Consider the following 22,729-nt stretch of genomic DNA (forward strand, 5'->3'; position numbering starts at 1 on the left):
GATGCTCTTCACCAGACTTGTGCTCCAGACACTTCACTAGCTTCTTGCCCTTTTCTGGACATGCTCCAGCCCCTCAGTGTCCTTCTTGGAGTGAGAGGCCCAAAGCTGAAGATAGTATTCAAGGTACCTCACCACTCAAGTACTTCAATTCTCACTAGTGCCAAGTACAGGGAGGATGATCCCTGCTCTACTCCTGCTGGCCACAGCCCTTCAGGCTCTGCCCATGCAAGACCACATTGAGGCTCCCCAGCTCCCAGCCCCCTTCCAGACTTTGCTGCCATCTGACACATTCATCCAGGAGCCTCTTCCCTTGCCCAGAATTGTTCCTGCCAGGAAAGTGAATTAACACCTGGTTCCGCCCACTAATGCCAAAGAGCTGCTGCTTTCATGCCAGCTCAGGAGGGAGGAACGGGCTGCCCATGCCCCGACCCTGCCCCACCGCCCATCCATGCAGCCATATCTCGCTCTCGTCTGGCTGAGATCCCTCATCCGCCCATCCCTCCTCTGCCTGACAACTACTCTCTGCCCGAGCCAGCTGGGAAGCCACAACAGCTGCGTTCCTGCCCGGGCAGTACAAGGACAAACCCATCTCAAGGCACAGATGGCCACAAGGCTTCACCTTCCAGTCCGGTGGTAGCTGGGCGCCGAATCCCAGAGCAGGAAACATCTTGTCTCTAAAAGAGAAGAAGAAAGACGTATGGGTGTGTGCATACACACAAAGCTGGCTTGCATGGCTCTTGCCACGGCCTCCCCGTGCCACCAGCTGCCCAACGCCCAGCTACAGTAAAAGCATCAGCTAAAAAAAAGGTGCCAGCATTCCCTTCCCCCCCAAACCCTCAGAGTGCCTCTAAAAGTCATGAGAGATGAACAAAGACAGAATAGATGTTCCCCTTTGGCTTTTTATCTTTAGAGAAAAAGGAGTCCAGCTTTGTTTCATCACCCACAAGGACCAGGAGCATCCTCTTGCCCAAAAGCCTGAGCTTCTTGCAGACATCTCACCCTGGAGATTTAAAAACAATTTAGCTATTCATTTTGGTCACAAAAGCCAGCGCGGCAAGACCAACAGAGTTTTGTATTTTTTTTTCTCTGTATCTAAGATGAGATTTTTCTGTGTTGCACACCTCAGGGTGCTGGGGAACAAGACAGGAGGGAGGAGAAACCCTGTTCTTAGCCTCTCCTCCTCCCGCTTCCCAATGCAGATGGTATTTCTCTCCCAAGGACCTTTTCAAAAGCAAGGTATTATTTAGCTCTGGTTTTGTGGATGGGAAAACAAGGCACATGCATCCCAGGAGCCCCTTGGGAAGCCAGGGAAACTTCTGCAAATCAGGGGTGGAGGCAGAGGAGCATGGTGCTTACGAGTCATAGTCCTGGATGATCTGGCCAACAGCCCATATAGCTGACAAGTATTCGTTTGTCCCCATGGGGTTGATATAGTGCAAAGAGGAGGGGTCTCGTGGGTTCCCATTGGAGGCTGTGAAGTCAATCCCAACCTGGGGGACAAAAGAGAAGCATAGACCCATCCTCTGTTAGCAGACAGCGCCACAGACCTGGCCACCGAGCCTCCACTGCCTTTGAAGTCCACACACAGTCCCATCAAGACCCAAACCTCAAACTTTTGAAAAGGTTTAACAAAATCCAGTTCTTCACTTTTCCTAAAAAAAAAAAATAAATATTACCAAATACTAGGTTAGCAAAGCCATTCACAATTACACCTACGTTTTTCACCAGCAAGCATCACATAAGGTGTCCTGAAGCAGCCCCTGCTCCTGGAGCAAGCCATCACCATCTCCAGCTCAGGAGTCTGGCTGCCCATCTCCTAGGTGTAAAGGTCAGGAACGGAGTAACACCACAGGCATCAAAGCAGCCAAGGCCACCTGGCCATTTGAGTCTCAAGGTCTTTGACCAAAGAGTCACAGCCTGGAGCAGATCTCTCCCTGCAGCCACTCTTCACAGGCTTCCCTAGGGACCAATATGTGCTGAGCTCTCAGGGGCACTTTGTCAGCAAGGCGCTCATTTTTCTCCCTCCTCAATTAGGCTATTTAGAAATCTTCTATTTAAAGACATTTGTAGAAATGCTGACCTCAGACCCAGTTAAATCTGGTTGGAAGAGGCAAGACGCTGAGCCACCCGCTTTGAAATGACTGGGAAGGAAGAGCTGGGGAGGGGCGAGCAGGCAGTGTGGCTGCACTCACCTTGTTTGCTCTGCAAACAGGCAAAGCCCAAAATAACTCCCTGGCTAAATTGAGCCCAAGGGATCCGTGAGGGATTTTGCTCCATGTCTGTAACGGAAGAGGATGAACTGCCATTTGGCTGGGAAGGGACCCTGGCCTAGCTGGGGCAATAAGATGTCACAGCCCAGGAGAGGCCACAACCTTCTGCCAGAGTAGGTGGTGAAACAGGCTCGACAGGACAAGGGGATGTGGTTTTAAACTGGAAGAAGGTCTGTTTAGACTGGAGAAATGTTGTACAGTGAGGGTGGTAGAACAGTAGAAGAGGTTGGCCAGAGAAGTTGTGGATGCCACATCACCAGGAATGTTTGAGGCCTGGTTGGTCAGAGCTTTGAGCAGCCTGGTCTAGTGGAATCTGTCCTTGCCCATGGCAGGGGTGTTGGATTAATGGTCTTCAAAGGCCCCTTCCAATCCAACCATCTTATGGTTCCATCAAAACCTAGCTCCTTCATCAAGCAACCTTACAGCCTTACCAGCCTGCGGTTCCCTGCTGTAACACTCACACCCATGTGCCCAGCTCCTGTCAAGCCACCATGGGCACAGTCAGAGAGCGAGAGGCAAACTGAGGCACAGGGAGGGTGCTCAGTGCAGTCAGACAGGTGCATGCCCCTCTCATGCAAGCAATGTCACCAAGAGCAGCACTTGGGCAACAGACTTCAGAGGGATGCAGCTGGTCCACCTCCCACAGGAGGCGAGTGCCAGGCCACAGTGTCCCTCTTCTCTGCAGCTTCAGCCCGTCTCTCCCCACCACCACGCTCGGCAGGGAGGACACCAGTGGCCTTTCCAAATCTCGTGCGTTTGTGTGTGTGGTAGTGTCCTCTGAGCTCAGGCATTTCTGCAGCTCTACAGTCACCACAAACCCAGCCAGGTCTTTGAACCAAAGATGCCTTGGGAGGGGGAGAGACCCTCCAACAACCAGCAGATCTTCAGATGGGTGGGGGATAGATTTCTGTATTCAAGCCTAATTCACACAAGACCTCCACACTACCAATAAACTTAACGTTTTTCTCTTGTTTTCACTCTCCAGCACCAAGACCTTCACACGCAGCAGCAGAACAGTGCACAAAAAGCTCTCTCAGTCGCACCTGTTCCTATGGCAACTCTTTCTCCTCCTCCTACTCTCCCCCCATCATGTTTTCAGCCGAAACAACAAAATACAAATGGAAATCCTGCAAGTGCCTGCAGCTCTCCAGACACTGCACTAGAAAAGTTTGCAGAAATTGAAAACCCCACTTCTGCATTGTGGCATTTTCACTCAGGGTTGTAATGTCCTCATTTAGTTACTCCTGATGAGCTGTGGTCCAGCCTGAAAGAAGGTGGAAATGCCAACAAAAAAGCAGAAATACATCTCATTAAGAGCCCAAAGTGTGTCAGCTGGTTTCAAAACAAGGAGAGCTTCCATGAAAAAATGGAGAGTGGTTAAACTCTCTGATGGGGACAGAAAGCATTAACATTTTGTGAAGGGCAGAAGGTCTTTGTGGGAGCCTGATCTTCAGAGTCTAGCCAGGTCCCTCCATGCTACTGGAGGCACCAGAGCATCACAGTAACAAACCCCCCAAGACCTCAAAACCATATCAGGCAAAACGAGGCAGCTCCTCACTGCCATGAAAAGCCACCCAAGCTGGTGCCAAATCTCACGCAGAACCTCCTTCTCTAGTTTTGGCCATTACATGAGTGTTACTACCACTAGGCAAAGAGAAGCAAAAGTCCTTACGGTAAACATCAGCTGGCAGCCTCCCAGGATGTAGTCCAGGAAAGAGAAATCTCTGGTTATCTGAAAGAAAAAAAAGAAAAAAAAAAAGCGTTTCCACAATCTTTGCCATTGCAGAACAAGAGAAAATAAATACGTGGAAAGTGCCTGAGCCTGAGGTCACTCAGGTCTGGGCCTTCAGGGACCTTCAGCTGTGTGGCAAAGCAATGGGAAGAACCACCTGGGTCTCCCACAGCAGCGTTTTGACACTTCACGATTCACATGGGGCCAAGCAGGGCTCCATGTTGGTTCAAAGCTGGGGTGGGAAGCCTGGACAGGATCCCTGAGAGCTGGAAGTGTCCATCACAGTGAATTGAATGGCAGATCCTCTCCCCATGGCTGAAATGGTCTCGTACCACCTGCAGATCCGGTGAGGGAAGAACTGCATTGGTGTTTTCCCCACTGTACTGCTGCCATACAAAGGGAGGACTTCACCAACACCTCATCTCAGAAGAAAGACCTCTCCCACTTGTGCGCAACCCTTGTCTCCCAGAAGACACCAAGCAGTTGGTAAGCACCCACACCTTGGGCTTCATGAAGACACTGCCCATGCTGAATACCTCCTCCTGTGTCTGTGGGCACCTAGGTGCTCCAAGTGGAGAGAAACCCAAGCAGCAAGGAAATGACACTTTTATTCTCCTCAGGACCTGTGCTTGGAAACACAAGGGTGCTGGAGGCAGCAGGGGTGAGGGGAGCTCAGGAAGAAACAGAAGGGAAGATCCCGGCATCGTACTCACTTTACAGGACTTGACAATGATGATCCCAGAGTTCTTATAATTCTTTTTCTTCTTCTGCTTTTTGGGGTTAATGCACTCAAGCTCGAGCTGCAAGACATGAGACAGACATGGGGTGAGAGCAGCGCTGGGATCTGTCAGGAGGCTGCAGGTGCCACCAGCAGCCACATCCTGCAGGCATCCTTCCTCCACAGGTTTCAAAGTGCTGAAGAGACACAAATGAATCCCAGTGAGCTATGGAGATTTAATGATGGACATGAAGGCACAGGATCTGCTTGGGAAGGGGCTGCTTCTCCTTTGCAGGGGCTTTCACCATGCCCATGACGAGGCGTGTGGCGGCCGAGCAACCACACAATGTGACATGTAGACCCCAGCAAGGCTATGGGGGCTCTATGGGATGGGTCAAACACATGGCAGGCATGCCACCACCTCTCCTCAAGAGCTCTGGAAAAACAAAATGTCTCTTGAATATTCAGAAAATTGCTACAATATTTCAATTTTTTAAAAAATCTAAAATTGAATAAAAACTCTTGTCAAGGAAGAAAGATTACACATGGGTTTGTCTGGGGAAGAGGGGACCACAGAGAGAAGTCCTGTTCTTCCAGCTGCAGAAAAATGGGAAAATTTTAAAGACTAAAATGGTTGTTTCCTGAAGGTGAACGTTTCGTTTCACCAACTGAACAAAATCAAAAAACAGATCTATTGACAAAATCCCCTTAACTTGGAATAAACCCAGGCAGATGGTCCAGCCCAGACCCACTAGTGAGTACCTCCCACACAGAACCACATGAGAGAGGGGTGGCAGATCCGTGCCCTCTCCCCACCACCCTGCTCAGACCAGTCTGGTGATGACCCTGAGTGTCCAGTGGTTTTATAATCCTAGTGATGATGGCAGTGAAAAGCCCTGCTTATCCAGGAGTCCTCGTCACACGCTTTCAACCAGGTGGGATTTGCCAAGGACTTTGGCCAGCACTCTGGGCGGCAAATGGGGACACCTTTGGCCACCAAACCAGTGTGGAGCTGCATGAGAGCTGGCACTCCTGCGGACCAGGCTCCTGCGCCTGCAAACGCAGAGCCAGCAGCATGCGACACCTCCCCATCAGACCTCCCAAACCACAGGGCACCTCCTAAATCACAGGTGCTGCTTCCGACTTCTCAGCAGAGTCCCATCTTCAGCCAAGACTCCCTTGGCCCTCTAGCTCAGATGCTTTAGCTGCAACAGTGGCCTGGGTCACTCATGGTGTGGGTAGGAGGAGAAAGGAGGTTGGACTTGGCTTCTTCTTGGCACAGGTTGAGGGTCTCGGTGCAAGTACCAAAATCCACCACCAGTCCCGAGGAGCCCCTTCAATGTTCCTTCCCAAAAGCACATTGGCACTTACTGGAAAGGCATCTTGGGCTTCACACATCCTGGCCACCGAGGTCTGAAACTCCCCGATGAAGTCATGTCCCCCATCACTGTCATAGTCATAACATATCACCTAGGATGGAGGGAGCACAAATCAGCCTCAGATGCAGCAACTATCTCCTGCAAAAACTCCCAAGCTCTCCTGTTGGAGATCCCAAACAAGGGTATTTTTTTGGTTTGGGGGTGGCTGTGCTTTGGTTGTTTTTTTGTAATACACCAGGCAGAGTGTATTACAAATATCCAGGGTTTGGATATTTAATGATCAGTCCCAGAGGCAAATCACCACCATACAAGCTGAAGGGCTCCCCTGTTACCTTTATCATCTTTTCCACATCTCCATCACACAGTGACACCAAAGGCACAGTGAACGGCTTCCAGACAGGGTCCAGCGTGTACTTGATCACCTGTGGAGTGACAACACAGGGATTTTGTCACACATGCAGAGGGAGACTGGCACAAAGCAGGGAGACATCTCCAAGGCTGACCCTGGAGCAGGTTCGCAGTGGGGCAGGCCAGGCAAGCTGCAGGAAGCCCCATCTCAGTCCTCTTCTTCCTCCTCAACGTAGACACAGCAGCTTCCCCTTCTCAGGCTGTAGCATGTGTGAGTTGCAACAGATTGGCTGGCACTACTGTGGACCATTTATCCACCTCTGGTGACAAACTAACTTGCTTGGGAAAACAGCTGTGGCAGACTGGGCAGCATAGGTGCAACCATGCCCAGAGCATGGGCACAACCACTCACCCCACCAGTTCGAGGCCAGCAGCTATTACTTATATTTGCTGCATCCCATACTCGTGGCTAACTCCTCTGCAGCACCCCAGCACAGCCTACACCTGTCTGGGGTCTGACCACTGAGAAGATGGAGCAGTGGGATGCTGCAAGCGGACGGGAAAGCCAAACAGCCCTGGGGACATCCAGCTCTCTGTGCTCATCTGCATAACATCTGCTGCCTGAGCTGGAGAAATAATTGATGCTTTTTGACATTTCTTAAGAGAATGCAGTTGCGTGGTGGAAACCAAAGCAAACACTAGCAGGCTCCTGGCACATGCTGTGTACATCGGAGATGCCTGCAGGGCAGGTGAAGACCCTCCTTCACAAAAGTGTTGTGCTCATAAAGAGAGGGGCATGTGAATCTTAGAAAAGTCAGACACAGGCAGTCCATTAACCCTTCTCTGTTCAAGTCAAACATGGGGGACACCTGGGATGGAGGACCCTGGAGCTCTGCAGTGGAGCTGGAACAGCACAGCCCAGTGAGGAGCCCAGTTCGGCTGCTGCTGCAGGTGAACAGCCGTGCAGGACCTGCCAGGGCTGTCTTGTTTTACAGGCAGGCTCTTGTGTGAGACTGGGGAAAACCCTGACACTGCAAGCACAGTTTAGTCAAGAATTTGTAAACACCTCCTCCAGGAGGCTGGGAAGAGCAAGGAGAACCCATGCGCCCTGAGCTGGTGCCCGCAGACTGCCAGCCACCGGGTCCCCAGGGTGGGTGGGGAAGGATCCGGTGCCTCAGCTGGGTGTTCACACTTCCACTTGAACAACAGGCTGCAATGAGCACACTGATCCTGCCCTGCCAGACACCTCCACAGTGGCACAAGGAATGCCACCATCAGGCTCAGAGCCGTGTACATCCCTGCACCGAGAGCTGCAAGCGTGATTAATAAGAACCTTATTTCTTTGTGTCCAGCCCCAAAACACAAAGATGCTCACCTGGCATAGGATTCCTCTGAGGGCAACCGGTTATATTTTGGATTGAGAAGGAAGAGGCTGTTGGAGCACCCATCACTTGAAAGAAAACCTGGATAGACCCTTATGCAGTAAGACAGGACAGTGCAGGAACCAGGCAGCAACCCAGAGGAAAAAAACAGTATCTGTGTCTGCTCCCACTGACCCGACCTGCTTACAGAGCCCCCAGCTCTCAATTCCTCTGCCTCTTCAAGGAGGCAGGGCTGGGGGTCACTCAAAACCCCCACATCTGAGAAACAGATCTCGGTGAGTACCCTAAGTCTCAGAACCCCCATGCCTGAGAAATACGTCTTGCCCAGCTACCCACGCTAACCCAGGAGGAAACAAAGAAGGTCCCAGCCTGCTCCTACAGAAATGTGAGAGAAATATTAAGGTTGGTATGAATAAGATCTGCATGGAAACGTGTGGGAAAGCACCAACCAATTAACAGCAGAGCTGGGGTTGAAAGGACAGCCTCTAGCAGTATCACAGGACATGTGGTGGTACCCACACCCTGGTGCTCGTGTGCACGTGGGTGCGCGAGTGGAGGAAATCCTGGTGGACTTTGCACAGCCATGGGAAAAAACAAGGTACAGCGAGACCTTGTCAATAAACACCACCCCCTCCTTCCACTGAGTTCATACTAGAGCGGTGTGCTGCGGTGGGACAACGGGCTCTTTAACCAGTCCTTGAGGGGAGAAGAAAGGGAGAGGGGTAAGACAGGGATGGGAAACAGACGGGTGTGAGCTGAAACATGAGAGAACCCGCTTCCTCCGACTGTGAGGCTGCTGGGAGCCCCTCCTGCAGCAACTGCCCCTTCCTCTTTCTGCTAGCTGCCAGGAACTATGCGGGAAAGGAAAAAAAAAAAAAAGCCTTCAAACAAGCTTTGAGGAGGAGACAAAAACCTGCTTAAAAGTCCTTATCAGCCTGGTGCTAAAGCAGAAGACAGCCCCCTTCTCCCTGACCGTGCTGGGCGTCTTACCCATAATATCATTGGCTTCAGCAGCTCCAGAGAGTAACCAGAAAGGAGCTCAGATCAAAATATTGCAGCAGCTAGAAATGAGGGGCCGGGAGGGTTCGGCTGCCTCTGACCATACCCACTGGGACCCCAGTACAGGTCTTTGCCTCCTCAGCTGAGGATCTGGCTCCATTAAACATGAGCCCAAGTGCTCATGCTCTGAAGCCAGAGATGTCTGAGCATCCTCACAGGTTACTTGAGGATCTGACAGAAGGTCATTTTAACCTTTCCACACAACCGTTCCCTGGGCCACCTCTCACCACCTCTCTCCACTGTCTCCCCAGCTTGCAGCAGCTCTTCCTGCTGCTCCTGCAAGCGGAGGGAGAGGCTGAGCTAGGAGTTTAATAGGGGTTAGAAGACCACCTGCCTCTCTGCTTGGCAGACACAGTAGTGAGTAGTACAGAAAACATCTCAAGACCTGCTGGCCTCTGTTAATCTTCATCTGCTAGAGTCCAGAAGCCTCAACTGGACATCGTGAAGGCAGTTGTAAGCTTTTGAAATCGCTGGATCCCACCCTGCTTTACGGGTGATTGATGAGATAATGCCACAAAGAGCAAGAGGAACTGACATAAGGATGGTAGCACCTTGGGTTAGAGCTGCACTCACCTCTGTTCTGTGGACCATCATCCACTTCCCATCATCACCTGGTTTGTAGAACTCCAAGAAAGGGTCTGACTTTCCAAACAGGTCCTGGGGCAGAAGAACAGGACAGGTTACACGATGCTCTGCAGGCAGAGACAGCTGGTCCAAGGGAGGTGTCCTTTCCCCAGCACTTCCAACCCTGCAGACACCCTCCTGTCCTCACGAGACCGGCTTGAGCACACTGGCAGACAGGCAGCACCCACGGGCAGCACCCCGGCACCCCTCTGTGTCCCTGTGACCGTGTCCCGTGGCCCCGCCACCGGGCACCCACCGTTCCGCGAGCTCTCGGGGTGCAGATGCCACAGCAAGCAAGCCCAGCCGGGGGACAGCTGCATTTGGGCTTGGACAAACATTCGAAGCTTCAGAGGAAAGCAGAATTATGGAGTGCATGAGTGTCTTGAGGGAAAAAGGAAGAAAGATCCCACGCTCCTGCAGGCAGCAGTAAAGCATGAGCAGAGTAAATCTTTCTCGAGCATGCTGCCCTGGTGTTGACAGAGCTCATGTAACACCCTCTGAGACATGCAGCCCTGAGACAGCGTGCGCTGCCTGTCCTGAAGCTCTCCTCAGGCAGTTCCCCAGCAAAGGGCTGCTGGTTTAGGAAAAATATTCACACACACACACACGGTGCTGGGTATCAGCAGTGAGGCTACTTCAGGGCACCCACAGCCTGGAGAAGCGGGTGGTGCTGGTGGCACCCTCCAGCATTTCGAAGCAGAACTGCACTCCTGTTCAGAAAAACTAAGAAGTGACTAACAAGAAATTAAGCCCAAAATATTCCAAATGTTCTACTAAGAACTCAAGCCATTTCAGCTGGGTTTTTCTCCCAGCAGGAGGTGGGTGCCTGAGTCCTGCAAAGAGTTGGAGGAACTTCTTATGGGTTTCAACAGGAGCTTTTTGTGTTTCCAAGTGATGTGGTGGGGATGCAGGTGGCTGCTTGCTCACAGAGGAGGAGGAAGCATGGACACCCCAGCACAGGGGGTGGTGGCTGGGACAGACACAGGCTCTAGTGATGCCCCAGCAGAAAACTGTTTCCAAAGTCAGCCAGGAAAGTAAATCACTACATAACTTGCTTCCCTCAAAATTCTTCTGCCAGAAGAGCAGACCAGAAAGGCTTCCTGGGATGCTCTCTGCTGAGATGAGGCTATTTTTCTCCTACCCTTTTCCACATGTTTGTAGGAAGGAAAAGCAAGCTATTCTGTCTGGAGGGCTACAGTTATGACACAGCTTGGATCCTGCTCCCTCACAGCCTCGGCTTGGCACTTTCAAGTATCACTGACAGATTAAAGAACCAGTGGTGGGTACCTGACCCTGTCTATGCTGGCTTAACCTGCAAGTCAACCTGGCTTCACCAGTGCCAACCCAGTTGGGTTGGTGGAGGCACCAGCACAGATGACAGCAGGGAGCTCTGAAGGATGTCTGCTGCCATCCCACACGGAGCAGCCTGGTTTTCAAGTCTGGTCAGTCTTGCTCCATTCAAAGCAAAGTGGGAGATGCCTCCAAGCCACGGGATTGTGGGCTGCTATTTTAAAACGTCAAAGCCACAAACATTTCACCCCTGCAAGCCTGGCAGGAGATGGAACTGAGCTACCAAAGGAGTTCGGCAGACCAGACTGATCTGCAAACTGGTCCAAGAATCTAAATCATGCACACTGGCCCTTGTACACCATGGATAAGGAGGGCGGCGGTGGCAGTTCCACCAGATGAAGCTCCCAAAACCACAGCTTCCAGCACCAATCTTGCCTTGTAGCACTTGTTCTCCCTGAGCTGTGCTGAAGTATCCCTGCTCTCCTGCTACACCCACAGCTGCGGTAGCACACACAGCTCTGGGGCCAAGTTCACCAGAGTTGGTTCCTTGTTCTGCAACATCTTTTTTTCTTGAAGCAACCCGCCCAAGAACTGATTTGACATAAAGTACAAGAGCCTCAGGCTGGTTCTGCTGCTGACGTGCTCCCGCCATGCAGCTTCAGCACTTAAAGCAACATAGTGGGCCACATGTGGAGAAACCATGGGCATAAGGTGGGGAGCTGGACCTATTGACAGCCTGAGAGAGGTCCCAGCCTCAGGGTGGTCACGATAGAAGGTGCTGCCTGGGGCCAAGCACAGCTCCAGGCTGGGTTTGCAGCACAGTAAGGGATACTTGCAGCTTCATCTTGACATGTGCAGCAAGCTGACACCATAGCCCCATCATGAAACCCTGTGAGATCTGATCACTTCCCATTATGTCCAAGCCTCCAGTGGTGCTCCTCAGCTACGTGTTGTGTCATGCAGGACGGTGCTACCCTCCAGGCTGCAGCCTCACCCCTGCTGTTTTTTTGCTTGGCCACTTGTCTGCTGTCTTTTCTGAGCTTAAATGAGTTTCACCCAGCTCCCACAGCTGCTGCATTTCATCCACAACCGATAATGACCCAAAAATATTGTATTTCATCCAATTTCCTTGTTCAGAGACCACTTTAATTTGCATGAAGTGACATGAACATCTTTTGCCTATAAGCAGGACTTTGAGCATGGCAACACTGCACTGTTATGGGAATCAGCAAAGGAACCTCATCAGCTCTTGCTGGCAGCAGGCAGTTACCAAGGAAGGAGCTTTCTGCTGACACATATTGATAAATTGGAGGGAGACTCAGAAATAGGATTATTCACAGTTCTTATCCCAGTCTAACCAGCTAGGTGCTGTGTGGAATCGTGACTTGCAGAGCAGGATGACATGATTTTGCTGAGCATGAACAATCAGTGCAGACAGTGAGATTCTCATAGGCCTGAGAAAGTCCGTGAAACGACCTTGAATAAGGAAAGAAGTAAACAAGAAGATAAGGGGGCTCCCTTGGCGGCTCGCCCGGACAAGAATGTAAACACTGGCAGAGCTGAGGACAACAATTCTAAAGGCTGACAGGGCACGTGGACAGAGCATGGACAGTGATTATTACCCAATCTGTAGCTCAGCTTAGGTGTGTGAACAGGCTTGTTAACCTATGGGGTTGAGGGGGCTGTCTCTTGTCTACTATAAAAGACTGTAATACTTTGCAATAAACAGATTTGACTGCAGACCCCTTGGAGTATGCATCTTTTCTCCAGAGCTCCTTCCCGACAGTGCTGAATTTCCATACCTTGACTGGGAGTCTGAAAGGCAGCAGATCTACAGGTACCATACCCTAGTTGAAGAATGTGACAAAAGATGTCACCTTTGCACAACCTGGTAGAGGAACCTGGTTGCAAACCAGATCAGAAAGGCAACTCCTACCCGTGGAGCAAGTGACGACACCAATGAGGTTAAAAATACAAGAAGTGGACATATGCCTGAAGTACAAGAGCTGCAGGGAGGGCCCAGGCCCTTGGCCCTGCTCTTCACAATGGCCACAGCTGCAAAGGGACCCTGAAGCACAAAGGAGGGGCACCAAGCCTGCTGAGAAATCCCACCCCTTGCTTTGCATGGGAGCAGAGGCTTTTTCCTGGAGTGCTAGAAGAAAACTGTTGCATTAGGGACGTCTTCACTGACGTGCATGGGGCTGACCCTCGGCTACATCTCAGAGGACAACTCCAGGAAACCTTCCAGCCCATTTATGAAATAGAGTTATTTGGGGATTTCTTCACAGGCATTTGGCTCCTCACACTAGGCAGGGCAAGAAAACAACCGTTCCCAACAGGTGAGAAAAACACTTGTATAAACCAAGTGTTTATCCAAATAAACTGGACAAGGGGACTGGACAAACCACATCTTCTGCCCCAGCCAATACCCTTCTGCCTGGATGCTTGCTTTACCCTGTTTGAAAGCTGAGGGCCACCCTACCAATAATGCCAGCTCCAGAGAGACTAGGAAGAAAGAAAAAACAATATTCTCATCAATTGCTTAGCAACAGCACTGGTTTAAGAGGAACAGCTCTGGGTGCCTGGTAAATACGGTCAGATGGCTTTGTTCAGAATGGTTCATGGTTTCCTCCGTGTCATAGCCACAGCAAAACCCATGCACTGCCTGCCTCCATGACGTCAGCACTCCTTCCTTGGAAAAGACAAGCCCTGCTGTTTGATACACAAGGAGATGTTCGCTCCATTCCCAGAGGAGCTGAAGGCGACAAGTCAGGAGCTCTCGGCACTTCTGAGATATGGGCTGAAGTTGTTTCCAAAAAACAGCTACTGAGGTGGTAGATCTGCTGTCTTTAAGCCATGCTAGTACACAGGTCCTGTGCCACACATAATAATAGCTCCATCACAACGTCTGCGATGAAGAAAGCAATAAAAGAGGGAAACTGAGGCACAGGCATACCCAGCAGCCAGTGGCACCGTCAGGACTTGAACCCCTCTGGTCTCACCCTAGTGCTTCCTCTGGTAGGCCTAGTTACTGTCACTGCTATATCCAAAAGCAGAGATTTCTTTAGATGGGGACAACTTTTATAGCAGGGCCTGTTGTGACAGGACAAGGGGGGGATGGTTTGAAACTGAAAGAGGGAAATTTAAACTAGATAGAAGGAAGAAATTTTTGGCACTGAGGGTGGTGAGCCCCTGGCCTAGGTTGCCCAGAGAGGTGGTGGATGCCCCATCCCTGGAACCATTCCAGGTGAGGTTGGCCAGGGCTCTGAGTAACCCACTCTAGCTGCAGATGTCCCTGCTCCCTGCAGGGGGGTTGGACTGGATGGCCTGTAAAGGGCCCTTCTAACCCAAATCATTCTATGATTCTGTGATCCCTTAGATTATGAAGGACAGAAATTTAGCCTTGCACCCTTCAGACACAACTCCACTCACCTTTTTATCCAGTTTTTTGCCGGCCATACTCAGTGTAATCACCCTGTTATCCGAGAGCTCTTGAGCAGCTATCTGAAAGACAAGGGAAGGCTGCATTCATTTTCAGCATGAAAAGAAAGTGAACTCCAAGCCAGAGGAGAATCCAGACCCTGAGGACACGTGTTCTGAAGATACTTGCAAAACTTCTGCACAACTCATTGCCCAGCTAAGTGGTTGGATGATCTCGGCACACAGTATTTCACTCTTAAGGAATTAAACTGATTCTACCTTTCCAGATCGATCTGGGATCAAAACCTACTTTCCAGCTTCTCCCTGGAATGAAGAAGGATGGAGAAAAAGCCCAAACTTCCCTTGGATGGGCATTGCCAATTACTATGCACCAAGGCAGTGACGCACCAGAGTTAAAACAAAACAGGATACATATTTTTTTAACAGGCTACCAAAACAAAACAAAACTCCACATTTGTTCACTTCTGTTACCAGCCATTTTCTGAATCACTTGTATTTTTTTCCTCAAGGCTGTGTCCTGCCCAAGCACCTGCTCCCCACCTCTCCCTCCTCCACTCCCCAGGGCAGGCTGAGGTGCCCCCCAGTATCCTCAGCCCCCTCCTCGGGCAGGGGCCAGGAGCACAGGCTGGGCACTCCCCTCGGGCACACTGCTCCCAGGCGTGCCCATTTGCTGGTTCTCCAAGGAGCCTGTCCTTCACTGGAGAGACACAGCATCATTACAGCAAGGCTTTTAGACAAAGCTGCAGAAATCAAGGGGGCAATTTTCAGCAGAACGAGCAATCAGAGGGTTCTTGGCACTTGGGAGAGCCAGGGAGTGGCTCTCCCAAGTGGAGATGCATGAGGAGGTGGAGATGCAGCAATTGAATCTGCCCGGGTAGCTGGGTGAGGGGATTAGCTGTTGCTCCTGCACAGCCTCCTAGACTCTCTGTGGCAGAAACAACTCTTTAGTCCACAGAGGATCCATTCACCACATGCAAACCCCAGTTTTCCCCTCTTCTGCATACAGATGTGAAGTGAGAAGTTGCCTACTTAAAAACATGGCTTCAGTTCTCTCTCCCACCTAGTCCTTGGTGGGCACTTATGGTCACCACGACTGCGTGAGGAAGAGAAGCTGTAGCAAATTGGATGAAATTTGTCCATTGCTGATCACCACAAAAGTGCATTCAGGTGGTGTTCAGCATTTTAAGGCTCACTGGAGGCTACGTAAAAGCCAGTGTGTGCAGACAAGCCCGGTACGTCCTTGGGCCACACTGCCACAGGCAGCTGGTGGTATCTTCTCTTGGACAATAACATCCCCGCTGCTGTGTGCAGCAGAGACGTGTGGCAAGATCTTGGGATTGACTTCTACACACACAGTGGTTTGCTTTGGGATTTTCCCCATCTCTTCAAAGCTGTGGACCCCCACCTGATCCCGTCCATCCAGCCAGGCTTCTGTTGAGCAACCTAGTCTAGTGAGAGGTGTCCCTGTCCATGGCACAGATGTTTGAACTAGATGACCTTTAAGGTCCCTTCTAACCAAATCCATTCTATGGGTCACATTTCAGTTAAGAAAAAGGATGCTTGGGCAAAATAGAAGGGGATGGAGTAAGGAAGGTAGGGTTTGGCTCCAAACTCCATGTTCTATATGAGTCCAAAGCAGAAGCCTGCCTCTTGGCTGGTGTTCAGAGCCTAAGATCCAGCACCACCTCAAGCAGTGAGAAAAGAAGCCCACCACACATGACCCTGTTGTCATCACCAAGCCAGGGCAAAAAGCAACAGATCAGAAAATTGCATCAATAGTACAAAACGAAGCAGATGTCTCAGATCCTTTGATTGTTTTGACACATTAGAGACAAATTGGGACCTTCCTGGTTTTTTAAAGCATATAACCTTTGAACTTGACTGGAAACTTTTCCTCTGGTCCAGCTCTTCCCACTCAAGCATGGGACAGGGTGATCAGAGCCCACTCCTCAGGGATGACATATGGCGTCATGCACTGCTTGAAGACTTCACTGTGGCTTTTCCTTCTGAATTTGAAGACTTAACTGCAGCAATGATGAGAGAAAAGCTGGCTCCATCTTTCCAGCCTCTAGAGCAAAAAGCAATGAAGATGCCCTTCCAGCAGTTAAGTCCTAGACTTTTAAACTGCTTTTAAACCCTTCCAGTGCTTTTAATCCTGACAGAGCTTTAACTCCTTGTTGGCCTTTTCTTCCACACCTTTGCTGCCTATCTGCGTATCTCACAAAACACGGAACACAGAAGAGATCCAAAAAAGACTGGAGGTGTGGTAGGAGGGAAATGGACCTAAATTTAGTCTCTTCTTTAAATCCATCACTAAAGAGATCCACAGCAGGAAGGCTGCTGCCCGAAGGGGTCTGCATCAGGAGCAGCCACCGTTGCTATGAGAGTTGTTGCTACGACACAGCTCCCATCCTCTTCCTATAAACAAACCCACCCGTCGCTGGCAGAGGCACCAGCCCTCTCACCTCCTGCTGCTGCAGAGAGGGCTGAGCAGGCCTGTTGGACCAGATAACAGACAACAGCAGCAGAGCTTTACTTTATACTGCTCCAGATTGAGGTTTTTTCTTATTTCAGAGACCAAAGCAGAGGTTGAAGACTCACGCTGCTGGACACGAGGCAGACACAGGGCAAGATGGCCCCTGCCCCACATAAATTGTCCTCCAAAGAGACAGAAGTGGGCACAAAAACGAGAGGCAAAGGGAAGAACAGTCATGATTAAATCCCAGTTTCCTGGACCCCAGGAGAGTGTCCTACATCTTCCCCAGGTTACTATCCCCCTTTACTCACTCAGTAAGTAACACAAAGGAGTAACTGTACCGTTATCATCCCTTTCCCAGCTGGCTTGCCATTCCCCAAAAGGAGGGTCCTTGTTATTTTCTTGCTGGAAACGATCTAGAGAAGCCAAAGAAAAATCAAGTCATGATCATACAAGTGATCAAAAGCAGACTCACGAGCAACTGATCATTGCTCACGTTGGTTAACTTAGATGAAGCATTCACAAAAGTCAAACAAAGATGCAACACTCATGGATGACTGTGATATTGTGAACCTCACCACCACCACCACCCGAGCCCACGGGGTGCCAGGCAGCAGCTGAACAGCGCAGAGTAGTGAGGGCACAAGGGGCTGAAGCATCACCTCCCACTGAACCCAGAGACAAGTTCTTGGTGTGGAGCACATCAATGGAACCTCACACGGACAAAGGCTTCCCAGCAAAACCACAACTCAACCTTTCAAATCCCATTTTAAATACTTCTAACACGACCCCTGCCAGCAACTTGCTTTCAGGCCACGTTTTCATGGACAAAGCCCAGATGTTCTCCCCCAGCATTGTTCTGGACCCCCTGCACAGCTGCTGCTGAGCAAGGCACAGGGGTCAGCACCCCCCAAAGGTATGTCCTCCCCTTCACTTCTGGCTTTAAGAGGCCACACAGGATGATGTGAGAACTGATTTTAACCCCTTGAGATTATTCCCAGGTTACCAAGTGTCAGACACCTTCAGACCTGGGGATCCCATAAAGTTCTCATGAGGCGCACACCCCACCATGGGGATGCAGCAACCTGCTGGAACTATCTGTGCTCCACTCCCACACCTAGTGGCGGCCCCTTTGACATCTAGGGGTTGCAATTTTAAAAGTGCAGTCCCATCCATCCTTCTGCCTGCACCCTTGGTCCTACATCACATAGCCAGAAAACGAATTTAAAAACCCCATGTAATTATACGGCTTAACTTGTTCCTCTTGCTGTCCAGGTGACCTCACCATGCTTACATTCCTCCCATTGCTCCCTCAAAATGTTCCCTTCCCTCTTCTTGCAACTTCAAGGCAAAATCCCTTTCCCATCATGGTTAGCCAGCCATGTCCTAGAGTTCTTGATTCTGTAAAAGCAGTCAGGAAGCACCAGCCAGAGTAACTAGATGTTTGTGCCACGCTGTGCATAGAGAGGTGAAATCTCACAGCCCTGGTTAGCAGAAATCACGGACAGCTTCCAGCCTGCAATTTGATCCTGGTTACATTTGTTTTGGCCACAGAGGCCATCACAGGCCTGCAAATGATCGAACCATCCTTTTAAATCTTACCAGAGACCTAATTACCTGCAATAAAACAATCTGGCTCATCTGACTGAGCTTCGATGTAAGCTCAGAACTGAGAAGTCTGATGCTTGCTGCACGGTGGTTGCTGCCCACGGCTGTTCTTCCTTTCTTAGAGCTGATCACACCTGAAAACTGGGCAGGCTTATGAAACTCGGACAAAATCCAGCCATCAGAAAACTCAGAAGGGTGGCTGAACCCACCAGCCCCTGTACACCCTATTTCACCCCTTTCCTCACCAGGCACCCTTGTACACATGCTACCACCCCGGTACACTTCTCCCCCATGAGCAGGCTGTGCTGCAAGCCCGTGGTGGCCACAGGGAGAGGAGACTAACAGAAAATTTCAGGAAAAAAAGGGAAAATTAGAAGATCCCTCCAATACAAGCTGGTGTCTCATTGTGGATCACCAAGAAGCTTGCCTAGGAACCATTGCAAAAGTTCATCAAAAACCGGCCACATATATAAGCCAAGTTCTCTTTTGCAGAGTGTAAATACTTGCATGCCATTACAGAAGTTTAGGGCTCTCTTTTTCTGATGGTCTAAGTCCACCAGCTGTACCTAAAGACACAGTAAGACAGTTAGCCAAGCCATCAGCTGTTCTGAGCCAACCTTGGATCTGAGACCTGCCAACAGCAGCCCATCCTCACCATTACCACAGTCCCAGGGTGGTCTGTCCAGTCCCATGCTCTGAGCTAATCACTTTTCAAAGCACCAGAAAGGGTTGGGCTCCTCTGGGAGATGTAAAAAGCAGGAGGAGATGGGTCAGACTCCCACCTTCTTTCCCAGCAGATATAGATAACATTCCTTTCCAGCATGAGCCTGTAGAGCCCTGGAATTCTGCAAAGCCACATTTAGAAACAGAGCAAGGTTTCAGCTCTGTTTCCTCATGTCCATAAATTCCCTGCTCACAGCTTTCACCAAGATTGTGACATTGACAAGGAGCATTGCTGAACTGTCCCACACCAGAGATGGCTGCACTTCAGCAACAGGAGAACTGACAGTAAAGGATGGGTTTGGTCTAAATCACTAAACTGAGGTCACTCAGCCCGCCCATGCCATGGGCAGTGCCATACTGATGTCTGTGTGACAAGGCAACCGCATTCCCAGGCCTCCTTGAACACCTTGGCCTGGCTGTCCACACTGGTCCATCTATCACAGTGTCTGCTTCCTCCTGCTTCCCAGCACCAAGCCCAACAGAGCTGGTTTCTCCCAGCCCCTGCACTTGTGCCAGGTACCACAGCAGCTCCAGGCTGTCGGATGCTGCAAAAGAATGGAACAAAAAATTGCCCTCATTCCCTGCCTCTGAGTCAGAGAAAGCTCAGAGGACAAAGATGCTTGGAGAACGTTGCCACCAACTACTAACAGGGTCTGGGCTCATGAATGCAAAGACCTTCCAAAGTCTTATAAATCACATTGTGTCCTGAAAGCTTTTCCACAGGAAGAGCAGAAGACACATTCCTGCACCAAGGCACTAACACAGGAAAGATGATTTGCTACACAATGGCAATGGGCAAAGCAGAACTGTGATAGAAAGTTAGACCACAATGCACCCTAACTTTAAACATCTGGAAGTTTCCCAAGTCCAAATCCAAACTGGTCATCAGGGCTCTTACTATAACCTATGGCACCTCCAAAAGCTTCCAGCTGATTGTCTCTCTGCAGGCACCAGTAGAAGCCAACGGCAGGACTAGCTTAGACTTGGGCAAGTAGCCCACAGCCCTGACATGGAACAGTTCAACCTCAGCATCTGGAGCATGACAAATTTGTTTTGCCAGGAAGGACACAGCAAACTTTCCAGTAGATGAGTAGCAGCTCTAATCCCACCATGTCCCTGTGGCTGATGGGACCTGGGGACCCTTTGCTGGAGGACAGCGAGCTGCAGAGACCGCAAAGACTCACCATGCCCAGCGTGCAGGAGAATTCACCCAGGAAGTCATGCTCATACAGCTGTGTGCTTGACTTGTCCTGGTCAAAGAGGGCAAACTTGAGCTTCTGCACTTCTTCAAAGCGGTAGTCGATGATGAATTTCTTGGCGAAAACTGGGTTGAGGTTGTTCACAGCTGTCTCTGTCCTGTCAAGCTGTGAAGACAAAAAAGACGACAGAGACATTTAGGCATGTGAATCTTCCATCTTTGTCACTGTCACGTCCCTCTGACTTCAACCAGAGCTACCCTGCAGTGACCATCCTGCAGCAGGCACACCAAGCATTCAGCAGAGCCATCCCTCAGCACAGGCCATAACACCCAGAGGACACAAGGTATGCTCTATCTAAAGGAGTACTGACACTTCATGCAGAGAGCTGCATCCCCAAGGACGGGGGGCAAGAGCTGTACAAGCCCACCCCAGTCAACAGCGAGGACAGGAGCACCCCCACAGCCAAAGCTCAGCACTCAAGGCTCATTGAAGCCAGAGCCATTTAATTTGCTTCTAAGCCCTGTTGTCACAGGAGCTGAATCTTGCACACACCTCTGACCCTAAAACAGACCCTCACAGCTGTAATGTCAAACTTGTTTCTTTCAGGCTGTGCAGCTAACAGCAAGGACAAGTCAAACAAGAAAAGGTGTCACAAGCCAGAATAGCAACCCTCTAGCATTTCCCTCCAGACCTCAAAACAAAATATTAATGTGGCTTGTTCTTTCTTGGCTTTCCATGGAAAAAAAGAAGAAAAAAAAAATGACCACAGGCCATTTATCATACATTTCATAAAGCATGAGGAGAAACAAGAGGCTGGAAGAACCCAGAAGACAAGACTTCAATAGAGCTTGTCATCCTGATTAGGGTGGAAGAAATGATGTCTCCAACAGCTTGGAATGGCAAGCACACAGAGCTTGGAAACTGGAAGGAAACATGGAAAGTGGAAGGCACGTGGGGAACTCGCTGTCGGAGGGGAAGCCCCACGGCAGTCTGCAGCAGCCCACAGCCCAAAGCAGTGATAAGAGCAGAGGAAACCTGGCAGGCAGCTAGTGGAAGTGTGGGTTTAGGATGTGGGCTGGCACAGGGAGACAGAAAGCCTTGTGTGAGCCAAGAAAAAAAATTCCTGGGGACAGTCACACTGGAGATCCCAGGACAATGCCCTCTGGTTACAAAGCTTTAGTGTCAGACCCCATAAGTCAGAGCATAGGTTCCCTGGTAGCAGAGATTGGCACCCACCCCTCTACAACCTCCTTTCTGGGAGTTTAAAGATTTAGAGTGAGGTCTCCCCTGAGACTCCTTTTCTCCAGGCTGAACAACTCCAGGTCCCTCAGCTGCTCCTCACAAGACTTGTGTTCTAGACCCTTCACCTGCTTCGTTGGCTTTCTTTGGATGCTATTCAGAACCTCTGTGTCTTTGGGGTGCCCAAAACTGAACTCAGTACTCGAGCCATGGCCTCACCAGTGCTGAGTCCAAGATATTGAGATCAGAAGAGGTGGCAGCTTGTTTGGCAAAAGGTCTCCTGCCCAGGCTGCCCCACAGGCAGCACCAACAGCTCCAAGCACCTGAGCCCAAACAACCACACACCTGTTTTGCCAATGACCAGACCCAAAAAAATGATACCACCAGCAGGAAGATGAACCAATACACAGACTGTATTGTACACAAAAAGGACATTCCATGAATGATCGCTGGGGGTACAAACAGATCAATCAGCTGGTACAGAATTGATGCCACCCCCAATGATCCCACAAAGGACATAACTAGGCCCACAACAGGTGGTACAAACAGAGACCCGAGGTTGCCCACAGTTGGCATGGGAAACAGCAAGACCAGCCAGTTAAACACATAAGAGAAAGGTGCCCACATGGCGACTCTCACCCGATCGACAAACAGACTGGGGCCCAGCTCCAGGGAGAGTCAGGAGGTCTGCCCTGAACCAGGAAGCTCTGGGGAGTGCACTCCACAGACAGACACTCCTGACTCCCTGCCAGTGGTCCCAGCTTTTATCCCCAAGCAGACACCTGACCTTTGTTCACTCAGTGCGGGACCCCTGGGGCTCATTTCCCTTATGGCTCTCCCTGCAGGGCCGGCCGCACCCTGGGGGGAAGCTATAAGGCAAACTCACCACCTCTTTATGAAGGGCTGTGGGAATCATCCATATGTCAACCTTAATTTGGGGGCTCGGGGTTCAAACCCCAGCATTTCACCACCAACCAGAGCTGGCAGAGGAGCTGGCACTGGCAGCCCTTTGCCACCTTGCCCTGTTTTTTCAGGGCTGTTAAAAGAGAAAAAAGGCAGGTGCTCACCCATGTGATTTTATCAAAAGCTGCTGCCCTTGGTGCCTGGAAAGACCATCCCATCTGCCTGCAGGACAGCACCAAGCCCTTGGCCACGGCCACCGTCCCACGTTGACTCACAGCCAGGGCACCTAGGCCACCTGCACACCCCTGGTCCCGGGGATGAAAAAATAGCAGGAAAAA

General features: G+C 50.6%; 1 protein-coding gene across 1 annotated transcript in view; it reads right to left on the minus strand.

The window, feature by feature from the left end:
- Positions 1–575: 575 nt before the first annotated feature.
- CPNE2 (copine II) overlaps positions 576–22,729 on the minus strand; it is a gene marked incomplete at its 3' end in the record, with an annotated part of 27,924 nt that continues 5,770 nt past the window's right edge. The window contains exons 2-11 of the mRNA XM_008935348.1: positions 20,235–20,414; positions 17,061–17,135; positions 14,235–14,306; positions 9,462–9,545; positions 6,432–6,521; positions 6,092–6,190; positions 4,716–4,802; positions 3,943–4,002; positions 1,357–1,490; positions 576–674 (exon numbers count right to left, since the gene is read on the minus strand). Of these exons, the coding sequence (XP_008933596.1) occupies positions 576–674; positions 1,357–1,490; positions 3,943–4,002; positions 4,716–4,802; positions 6,092–6,190; positions 6,432–6,521; positions 9,462–9,545; positions 14,235–14,306; positions 17,061–17,135; positions 20,235–20,414 (980 nt within the window). The remainder of the gene's footprint in view (positions 675–1,356; positions 1,491–3,942; positions 4,003–4,715; positions 4,803–6,091; positions 6,191–6,431; positions 6,522–9,461; positions 9,546–14,234; positions 14,307–17,060; positions 17,136–20,234; positions 20,415–22,729) is intronic.

The sequence above is a fragment of the Merops nubicus genome, unplaced genomic scaffold (assembly GCF_000691845.1).
Source record: "Merops nubicus isolate BGI_N331 unplaced genomic scaffold, ASM69184v1 scaffold610, whole genome shotgun sequence".
Classification (NCBI taxonomy): Eukaryota; Metazoa; Chordata; class Aves; order Coraciiformes; family Meropidae; genus Merops; species Merops nubicus.